This window comes from Tachysurus fulvidraco, chromosome 25 (genome assembly GCF_022655615.1).
Source record: "Tachysurus fulvidraco isolate hzauxx_2018 chromosome 25, HZAU_PFXX_2.0, whole genome shotgun sequence".
Taxonomy (NCBI): Eukaryota; Metazoa; Chordata; class Actinopteri; order Siluriformes; family Bagridae; genus Tachysurus; species Tachysurus fulvidraco.
Genome location: NC_062542.1, coordinates 11475602 through 11486839, shown reverse-complemented (window position 1 = coordinate 11486839; position 11238 = coordinate 11475602). Strand labels below are relative to the sequence as shown.

At 40.0% G+C, this 11238-nt stretch overlaps 1 protein-coding gene and 1 non-coding gene across 3 annotated transcripts; both read right to left on the bottom strand.

The window, feature by feature from the left end:
• Window positions 1–429: 429 nt before the first annotated feature.
• Window positions 430–503, bottom strand: trnat-agu. The gene has a single exon. It is a non-coding gene; the product is annotated as a tRNA-Thr (tRNA).
• Window positions 504–2913: 2410 nt separating this feature from the next.
• klhl15 (kelch-like family member 15) lies at window positions 2914–11232 on the bottom strand. 2 transcript variants are annotated; one of them, XM_027173837.2, is made up of 6 exons: window positions 11095–11232; window positions 10842–10992; window positions 9321–9408; window positions 8626–8697; window positions 7465–8176; window positions 2914–6971 (listed from the first exon to the last, which is right to left on the bottom strand). In XM_027173837.2, the coding sequence occupies exons 4-6, from the start codon at window positions 8643–8645 to the stop codon at window positions 5862–5864; spliced, it is 1842 nt and encodes a 613-aa protein (XP_027029638.1). In that variant the 5' UTR covers window positions 8646–8697; window positions 9321–9408; window positions 10842–10992; window positions 11095–11232; the 3' UTR covers window positions 2914–5861. The 2 variants fall into 2 exon arrangements, with proteins under 2 accessions (XP_027029638.1, XP_047664733.1); XM_047808777.1 differs by lacking the exon at window positions 11095–11232 and having other exon boundaries at window positions 10842–11088.
• Between the last annotated feature and the right edge of the window lie 6 nt (window positions 11233–11238).

Genomic DNA, 11238 nt, shown 5'->3' with positions numbered 1-11238 from the left:
GAACTACCTATTTAAAGTAAGCTCTGGCTGCAGATTTTCTGCACTCATCTATTGCAGAATATAACTGCAATATGCTGTAAAGACGCTAGATGGCACTGACGCTAGACAGTGCACACGATTGGAAGTGAATGTCTCTGAATAGACGTTATAGACGGCACTATCGTGTAATTTTTCTGCCCAACACGTTATGATATACATTTCCATTATAAAAATCACAACCAATAATAAAAATGGAAATATTACATTAAACAACTTATATTAAAAAAATAATAATACAGTTACATATAGAATAGTAAGTCAGTCTGGGTTTCGGTTTGATAAACCTCGTTCATTTATTTATTAATACGTTTAAAAAATAAATAAAAATCTTCAATGCATGTAGTAGAAATGTGAAGGAGGTGTGTGTCCTTGGTACATAGATTGGAGAAAAGGCACCGCTGGGATTCGAACCCAGGATCTCCTGTTTACTAGACAGGCGCTTTAACCAACTAAGCCACGGCGCCACGACGACGCAAAGCGTCACATTCTAGGAATATAAAGTTCGTTTGACAGCTAAAGTTGCTAATACTGTGCTAGAACGTTCTATGTACTAAAAGTACATTAACGTAAGTAAATTGACAAAAGAAATACCAATGATGACCATAATTTGAAGAAATAGCTCCATAATATGAAACAAATCACTGTCGCTTTATCAAGAAGTGGATGTTAACAGATTTCCAGTTCTAAAATATCCCAAAGCTGTTGTATTAGATTGAGATAAGGTGATTGGAAAGGTCACTGAAGAACAGTGAACCCATTGTCATGTCCATGAAACCACCTTGACATAACATTTTTGCTTTATGACATGGTCCATGGTCACGCTGGAAGTAGTCATTGGAAGATGGTCAGTTGTGGCCATGAAGAGGGATGCACATCGTCATCAACTATAGTCAACTAGACTGTGACATTCAAGTGATGACTGATTCTCCCTAACAGCTCCAAAGTGTGTTTAAAAAAAAAACATTCCCCACACCGTTACACCACCCTACAGCATCCTGGACTGTTGGCACAAGGCTGGTTGGGTCCATGGTTTCATGTTGTTGACATAACATCTGTGTACCTCTGTGGTAACTGAGATACATCACACCTTCTACGATTTTCCAGTCTTCAGTGGTCCGGTTTTGGTGAGTCTGTGCCCAATGCAGTGTCAGCATTCTGTTCTTGGCTGACAGAAGTGGAATCGGTGTGATCTTCTGCTTTGTAACCAATCAGCCTTAAAGTTTGACACCTTTGCATTCTGAGATGCATTTCTGCTCATCACAAATGTACAGAGTGTGATGAAAATCATGAAGATCACACTTTTCACATTCTAATCATTTTAATAATGCACTGAGGTCATAAGATTGTCTGATTAGATCATTGCATTAAACTTTAGGTCTGCAAGTGTTCCTAATAATGTGCTCTATTAATGTAGTCTGGTCCTTAAGTATTTGGATATTTTACAGAATTCTTTTTAATTTGTACATCACAGTGGGTTTGAAATTAAGCAATCAAGATATGATTGAAGTGTACACTTTCAGCTTGAATTCAATTGAATTTCATTGAATTGGCCTGGTTACAAACTTAGTACTTTCTTGTATACTTACCTGGCATGTGGCAGGTACATGTTTAATCATTGGAGACTTAAGTGACATCAAGGGTTCAGATCAGTGTTCCCCTGTGGAAGCATGAAGCTGGAAATGCTTGGCTTATCCACAGCACCAACAAACCTGCCTAGACTAGTGGGCATGGGAGGTTTCCTCTGTGTGGAGAGAGAGGAAGCTTGGAAGGACATTAAAGAGGAGAGAGAAAGATGGGAGGAAAATTGGAGAGAAAACCAGGTCCAGGTTTCTGATTTTGGGGCTTCACATGCTGCAACTATTCTAGCCTGTTGATGTTTTGTTGTTAACAATCAAACTAATGTAGAAGTATGGCTAGGAGCAGCACCTCAACACAGAAACAGTAGTTAGACTCATGCCCACTAGTTACCTATGCAGATAAAAGACACTGAGAAGATTGAACAGAGATGAGTAAGTGAGCTAATATGGCCTAGTTATGCAGCAGAACACTCAATACTTTAGCTGTGCTTAGAATAAGACCCGCTAATCAGGAGACTGCAGGGGCAGGTAGACTGAAACAAAGTATTGGAGGAGACTTCACTCAGTAGAGGTACTGTACAAGGCAAATGCATGAAAAACCCAATTCTGGTCCACATATGCATGTTTGCAGTCTCAGGGGTAGAGTGTGTGGTTTGGCACTGCAGTTAGCCAGATGGTGAACAATGGAAAAAAAAACAGAGCACCTTGGAAAATATGAAAGAAACTAAGATTTAAGTGCCGTACTGAGCAACAGAACAGCTCATAGGAACCCAATACATGCTACAGTTTAGAATGGTGTAAAAGTGGAAAATACACTCATTACAGCTGTGAAGAAAATAAAGATAGAAATCTGAGGTGTCGTCTACGTCAGGAAGATCGACAGGAAATGAAGGAAATATTTCAACAATATTTAAAATATATACCATATGGTCATTGTGTTTTAGTTGAAGTTCTTGCCATGTGTGCATACATGCACACTTGGGTATCTGGGTAATATTAACCAACAGTTGGCAGTTGGGTTGGTTGTAATACAGCTGATTTTATTTCTTCAGTAAACAAAAAGCCATAGATTATAGTGACAAACTAATATAGATATACTGTGATGTCATACATTTAATTAAATTCGAACACAAAAAAAATGGAGAAAAAAAATCTTATATTGGCTCAATAAGTGCTGTTCTGATCTTCAGTCAATAAAATAACCAGTTCTTTGCACTGGACTCGCACATGACTTGGACTGAAATTAATGATGCTTATAAAATTTTTAGGTACTTAAAAAAAAAGACCACTGAAAAACTGAACAATAGGAACATTTATTTCAGGAAAGAAATTACAAAGTCTCCAAGTAGCAATAAACCATCAGATCACAGTAAATACATCAGTAATCTGATTAATGCTCAAGTACAGTTTAGATACAGGGCTATGTTTTATTAAACTGCATTTGTTTATTCAGATTATTTTGCAGAGGGATATACGTGACAAGAATAAATCTAAATTGGATAGACCTGTGCATTTTATATCTTAAGCTGCACAGCAGAAACCCTTTCAGGTTGTATTTTGGTGTCTATATGTACATGACATTGACAGCTGGTTGTGGAAAAAGAAAACATGAAACACAAGACAGAGACATGAGGGAATAAGTTAGTATTTGAGGAAGTTCAAACCAGTACCATATATAATATCAGTACAAAGCCAATGACTCCCAGGGAAAAAAATACATGAGGTAGGCATGTACTGATATAAAAAAAATAATTTAGTTTTACAAAAGACTATAATGTATAGAACTATACATTAACATTTCTATTATGGGATTTGTCTTCAAGAACAAATGTAAATATGAAGTCTTAGAAATAAGCTGCCTTCTTAATTGGACAGAGCTTAACTTAAAGCCACAAACAGTGCCAAAAGATGCCACATATCTAGGCTGCCTTCACCTTTGAGGTGTTTAAACTCATAACCTATCGTATAAACTATGATTGCATGCCTAACAGAAAGCATAATAGTGAAGAAGCCAATGGAGTGTTACCACATGGAACTCAAAGGACTAGCCAGAACAATCTCATGAATAATGTGTGGCTGGACAAAAATAGAAATTTGTTAAGTAAAATTGTTAAATAGCTTATATAGGTAATGACATGGGTCACTGACTTGCTTTTCTTCTGTTGTGTTCAGGCTTTTAAGGCTAAATATAATTATGCCATCTCATCTAGAAACTTCCCATAGGTACAGTTTGACTGCTTTCAAATACTTTGTCAAACACCACTTAAACATTCATAATTAATAACTCTTCCTCATTGTCTAAGGCTCTACATGAGTTGTATATAAGACTGTAGATTTGTGTATCCTGTGAGCCCTCAAAAACACATCTCCAATGTATTTAAATGGCCACCCGGTGTTCAAAGCTAGTTTAATGATTATACTTAAAAAGGTGTTCGATTATGTGAGCCAAAAAGAATTCATATTAATCATCAACATTTACCAACATAACATTTTCCCCAGAATTTGTGTCAGGTTAGTTCCTACATAAAATAGCCAAAAGTTTGTGCACACATTCAAACACCTACATGTGGGCCTTTCCCAAATTTTCCCAACTTGTTGCCAGTGTGCAAGTAAACAATTATATCTTTTAATGCCGTTTCCCCATGCTGAAAATAAGAGACCCAAACATACTAAGAAATGGTTTGGCAAGTTTGGAATGGAAAAACTCCAAGCATCTGCACAGAGTCCCATTTAACAAGTTTGGAATAAACTGGAATGCTGATGTGCCCAAAGTGTTCACGCCCAGCATCAGTGGATGCTGGGAATGCACATATGGGTGTGATGGTCAGGTGTTCACAACCTTTTCGCCATATAGGGCATTGGATGGCCAGCTAGTGTCGAGTGTAAAGACTATAAAGATTTATGAAGATACTTTGAGATACTCTTAGAAATCATGTCTGCTTGACCTTGCACATTCCCATCTATGGACTTTCATTATTTACACATTCGAATCCCGTCATTGCCACAGCCTACTGTGGCCTGGAGCGAAGTGAGCAAAACTAACAATCAGTGATGTGTTTTGAAGAAAACTGCAGATAGCACTTTCCTCTGTGTGTGCTATGCTGCCACGTGCAGCAGTTCAGTACATAGTTCTATTGGATATTTGACATGCACATTACTGTTTTAAGTACTTTAGACATTGCAACACAATTTGTCCAGCCACACATTCTATTCTGAGAAATTCAACCCAAATGATCTCTCTGAAATATACAAAACAATACTGTGTAAATGCAAGTGCCCATTAAATATGAACTATTTTTTGGCATGACAACATTAACCCCCTGAAATAATGAAAAACAAGCAGATGTGATTTAGCCCTTTGCTCATGAAACAAAACAGACATGTGACAAAACTGAAAACAGCAGCTGGTTTAGCTTAGTGGGATAAAGACAAAGCTCCAGCAAGTAAATAAATTAAACAAGGTTAAGTGTTAACATATATGGAAGAGGTTAAAAGGAAAGGTTGGCCTTTACTCTCCTTTCATTTTCCTCTTTCATCAGTAGTGGTGGAACAGTGTTATTGCCTAACAGTAAAAAAAACAACACCCTTTACAGTGCAAAATTTAATCCACATCACAGATTAGTGTTACTAACTTTATAATCATCATCATCATCCAAAACCTAAATCTCATAGCGTGTGACATCAAGACAAATGAATATTAAAGCAAAAAGAAATGAATTGTGTTGTTTTTTGTTGTTGTTAATGACATTTACAATGTCTATTTTTGTCCAGTTGATCATTAGTGCAAAAAAATTGCATCAGAGTTGAAAGTGGTGGAAGAAAAACTTCCTCAAACACAGAACCAGAGGGGAATAGGTCAAAGTCACGATGAACAATGTGGTGGAAATGCAGTATGCCGTTATTGTACAGGACATTACAATTACAGAACAGACTGACATTATTATGCACAAAGAAAAAAAAAAAAAAAAGTCCACAGAAATGTTTGCTGTTAAGTCCTCTTAAAATGAGAAAAATGATTTTGGAGGGAAAAATGCTTAAACGGCTTAACCAGCAATATTAACCATTTCCCCCTACCTGACATCCCCCAAACCTGCCAACTTCTACCTAAAAAGTATGAAGCTTTTTGTTCTTAAATAAGCACTGACCTACTGTTTAAAAGTGTAATAAGTTATGAAGACTACTTTCACATTTGTAAACGTTTGTTTTGTGTGTTTTTTCCCCACCCCAGAGACCTGCACCCACCCCTCAGCTGCAGCGCTTCATGTGTTCCAGGACATACTCAGGAAAGTGCAGGCTGCACACCTGCAAGCCATCCAGTTTGCAAGGCATTCTGGGATACTCGTCCTCCTTCCACTTGTTCTCCTCAGGATCAAAGGTGAGTATAGAGTCGCTGTAATGGCCGTTGTAGCACAATCCACCCAGCACCATGATCTGTTTGTCTAGCACTGCCACACCATGCCCACTTCGCCCAATGGGCATAGAAGCAAGGATGGTCCATTCGTCCGTTTCTGGATTGTACACTTCTGTTGAAGGGCAGCCTTGGGATTCGAAAGATGCCCTGAGGATTACACAAACTCCTCCAAAAACATAAAGTTTCCCATTGTGGGAGATCATCTTGTGGAAACAGCGTGCATAGTTCATCTTAGATTTGTTCTCCCAGCAGTTGGTAAGAATGGGATTGCGGCGTGTGCGGTGTTCAGATGCTCCCTCGCGCTCTGGATCAAACACACATACCTGCTTGGAGGTGGAGGATGATGTGATTCCACCGGTGATATAGAGTTTTCCATTCAACACTGTGCCCTCATGGCCATATTTGTTAACTGGATATGGATCCACAAACTCCCACTTATCCTCTGCAATGTCATAGCGCTCTGTCGAGTAAAATGTCTCGTCCCGTGTCCGTCCTGCCACAGCGTAGATAAACTTTCCGATCACACCGACAGCAAATTCCGACCTAGGGACTGACATGTCTGCCATCCTGAGCCAGGAATTCTGCCTTGGATCATAGCGGTAAACCTTGGATGATGCGTGAAACTCTCCATCAGGCCCAAGCTCCTCCCCTCCCAACAGGAAAGCAAAATTGTTAACGATTGCCAAGCAATCAGGCCGAAGTGGAACCTGTGGACCTTCCAGCTCCCACCAAACCTTGGGCCGATGAAGCAGGAGGATCTTGCTGTTCACCATGCTGTGGCCGATCATCCCTCGAAACACAGCCGTTTGAGGCCGAACAGATCGAATCCGGTTGGACTTTGTTTCGGCTAACGGTTGCTCGTTCACCGAGTGAAAGTAGTTCAGTGCTTGGTCCACTTCCTGCCTCAGCTGACGGGAGTAACGATAGAACTCCGAAGTCTTCACCTAAGGAATAAAAGCAGGTCATGGAGACCCTGTTATGATGTCCACTTAAAAGACTTTATTTCAGTAAAGAGCCAAATCCTAGATAACCAAGTCTACTTATTTAATAGGCATGAGCAGGCTGGGTATCATGTATTTAGATTCCATATGTTTTAAAGTGCATAAAACTAAAACTCTGAAGATAAAAAAACAAAACAGGCAACCATTTTTTTTAATATAGCTTTGTGGTATTTTGGAACTTGGTCACTTTCTCAGGACTGCACTGTCTATTGTAATTTATAGTAAACCATAAAAAGCAAAAGCAATTTACAAATATTTAGGAAGAACCACTTTTCAATACAGTTGTACGAGATTTGAGATTTACAACATTACTCCAATCGTAAAAAATCAAATTTATAGCATAAAATATATCAGTGGATCAAATAACAGTTTAGCATTTCAGTTCAATATTAATCTGAATACTGAACTACAGCCATATTAAAGGAAATACTGATACCTTTTCAAACACTTGTGTTGGTGTCATGAGGCCAAATCGCAGGTTCTGCACCACAGCGTCCGTGTGTCTCCAGCGGCGTCGGTCATGTCTAAGCCAGGACTGCACAGCCTCGTACAGCTCGATCTCCGGGAACCGACACAGCCGCTCACTACTCAGGCACACCACCAGTTTCTCCAGGCTTAAATAGGACAAGAAGTCAGGCCTTGACATCAGAGGCACAAAGTTCTCCAGCAGGAAGGCATCCAGCCGCTCTTGCACTCCCTCCACTGCCACACTGAAATCATCCAGCAGCCTCATAACCTCGGCACAGTTTTCCAGGCAGATTTTGGCCAAAAGAAAAGAACAGCAGAACTCTACAGCCTCGGTGAGTTGCACATACATGGCCGCCTGCAGAATTTCCTGCACTGTGGGCATGCTGAGTTCCAACGAGCCATAGTACATGAAGCGAAGGACGTGACCGAAGCCAGCTGCTGTCAGCCCCTTCATGTGGATCTTGTCCTGGTCTCGTTCGCGCATATCTGCCGTGAACATGACCCGGAAGTAGTCACTCTGTGTGGCCAACAGGGCCTTGTGGGCCTGGAAATGATGTTCTTCTATCAAAAGGGTCACATCCAGCAAAAGACGTTCCTCGTACAAGGCTCGGAAGCCAGAGGACACGCTCCCATCATGCACCTGTGACAGGTACACCTCAACGTCCCCAGCCATTAAGCACCTGTAGGGTAAAAAGAAGAAGAAGAAAAAAAAAAACACCCCATTTTCAGAATACAAAGTAAACCTTAGGGCCATTGTATACCTGATAAAATGGTAAGTCAGTGCAAGTCACATTACGAAAATGTACTTTAGAAACATAAGCAAAATAAATCACAGAAATGTGGAGAAAAAAATACTTCATACAGTTATCTACAGTATTATTGTAAAGTAATAAAACATTTGACTCTTCTTATAATTTTTTTAACTATAATTTTCCATCAGTTGATGTGAATTTGCAAACACGAAAAACTGACAGATGCTAAATAAGCTTCTGGAAGGACTTCAAGAACATTCACACCTCAGCAGTTTGGGTTGTGATGCTGAGAGCCAACTCTGCTGTCCCACACTTTCTCTTTCCTTACACACACACACACACACACACACACACACACACACACTTTGCGCACTCACCTCTGATTGGCCACGGGCATGACAGTGGCCCTTTGTGTCCGTAGGAAAAAACCTCTTTTCTGAGGGATTCACCTAAATGACAAGTCAACAAATATTCATCTATTTGTAAACAAACGTCCAGTAAGTTTAGTCAGTAAGTTCATGTGAAACATACAATACATTTGCCGAAATATTGTTTGTCCCTTTGTATATACAGAAATTCAGAGACATAATGTGATGATATTTCTGAGAAAAGTATTACTAATAGTTAGATCATTCATATTCCTGTTTGATCATCATGACCAGGAAAACTAAGGTTGTGTCCCAAATGCTTTGTATTTAAGAGCAAATATCTTATTAGTATCAATCAAGAAAAGAAAACGAAAATTCGTGAAAATTCTAACAGATAAACATTGCATTCTTGAGGGTTATTCAGTGGCTAGCTAATTCCAGCATTATTCAGTAGCTAACTCCATAATTTGGGCTAAACATACACAAAATCTTAACTAAACATAATGATTCCATGTTTTCAACCAGTTCAATAGGAAATTACATGTGCCCTGGAAGTGTATAACAAGCATAAAGAATATCATCCAACTCTACCCCAATCTTCTACAGATAATTTCCATTCATAACCCAATTATTAATAATTAAATGAAGAAGAAAAAAATCAAAATGACAGACAAGTAGATAAAAAGCAGTTTTTATAGCGCTACCTTTTGGAGGCGTCCTGGCCGGTTGGCGGCTTCGCTGTCAGTGTGCTGGGAGGACGTTCACATTTCCTTTGCTTGTGTTTCCCCTGTTCTAATGTGTGAAAAACAGGGATTTTACTGCACTGATAACACAAACACTACACTCCTACACAGCACACTGATTAAAAACACTTTAGTAGTGTAAAAATAATGGCATAATTATGAAGAAAAAACAACATGATGCATTAACAGGTTATCAGAACACTCAAGCTGGAATCCGAGCTCGGACGGCAGGCTCGGACAACGCTGTTAACAGGGACACATTAAAATCCTTGCAATTCAGATACTGTACTGTTCCGTTTTGAACCAACCTAAGGACGGCTGAGGAAATGTTACATGTTTCTATATGGGAAAATGCCTATACGGGCAATGCCTTTCATTCTGATTACACTACTGTTGAAATGTCGGATATAATACGTGTTGTTGATGCTTTGACATGAGTGCTGACTGAATTTCAACTGACCACTTTATACAGTGTTCATGCACTTGTTTTCACAGGATTGTTTCTAGGATTAACTAATTAGTAGCTAATTCACAGGGATTTCACTTTGCCATATGGAAGACGTTCATGAAAACTACAGTTTGTTGTAAAGTATGTCCAAGGTGTGATGAAGTGTGTTGAGAGCGTGAAAACCAAACAGCACCAGAGCAAAGAGGTCACTGTGTTAACGTGACATCGGGGACTCCCATGTTGCGTTGCATTTAATGCAAGTGAAGGATTTATAGTTCCACACTCCATTACTCAAGAGATTGAGTGACCAGAACAGAACAACTCAACATCTATGGAGGTGATTTAAGGAAAGCCACAAACATTGATTAATGAATCAAGCGAGCATAAGAGTGAGAGAGAGAGAGAGAGAGAGAGAGAGAGAGAGAGAGAGAGAGAGAAAACACACAGAGAAAGGAGAGAGACACCCAACACACACAGAGCGAGAGAGAGAGAGAGAGACACACACACACAACACACACATACAGAAAGAGAGAGACAACACACACAGAGAGACAACAGAGAGAGAGAGAGAACACACACACATACACAGAGAGACAACAAAGAGAGAGAGAGAGAGAAAGAGAGAGAGAACATACACAGAGAGAGAGCGCGAGACAACACACATACAGACTGAGAGAGACCGACCACACACACACACACACACACAGGGAGAGAGAGACCACACACACATAGAGAGAGAACACATACACAGGGAGAGAGAGACCACACACATATACAGACATGGAGAGAGAGAGAGAGAGAGAGAGAGAGAGAGAGAGAGAGAGAGAGAGAGAGAGAGAGAGATAGGTTAACTGTTACACTGTAACCAGCAGGTACACGGTATTAGCACGTTGTTAATCAGTGTTACAGTTACAGAGATAAACCGCTTTAGTTGCTACGACATGCTTCACAATGACGTCATTTTACCCCAGCTATAGAGAGCACGAGCGGTGGTAGTATTATTATTATTCTTCACTCGTTAGAGGTTTAAATACCTCGGCGATGCGACTCCACACAAACCCGCTTCGACCACGGAGCCCGGGATCCTTCTGACATGGAGGGCCGGTGATTAATTTGTTCTAGACATCAGAAAGACTAGACGCTGATAAACCATGATCGGTGGTGACATCTCGTCCGTACGCGACTCTGCGGGGCAACAAACCAGCGTTACTTTGACTGAATTACAACATTATGATTGCCTACAGCTTTTCCAGCCATTCTAGAGGCCATATTATTGTCTGCACTGACGTCATTTCCCGTAGAATATCCGGGCGACCGGATGTGTAGGTGTTGGAGAGCAGAATAGAATATGCCTTGCAGAGAGACATTTAAACATCGTAGAAAGAAAGCGTCATGATTATTAATTGCGCAGTGCGAATAAGCGACATGTGA

Bases quoted from the DNA above. Each gene is read 5' to 3' on its own strand.
- klhl15 (XM_027173837.2), bottom strand. From the start codon at position 8,645: ATGCCCGTGGCCAATCAGAG. The intron at 8,177-8,625 runs GTGAGTGCGCAA...TTTACCCTACAG, and splicing joins ATGCCCGTGGCCAATCAGAG to GTGCTTAATGGCTGGGGACG. The intron at 6,972-7,464 runs GTATCAGTATTT...TTTATTCCTTAG, and splicing joins CAACACAAGTGTTTGAAAAG to GTGAAGACTTCGGAGTTCTA.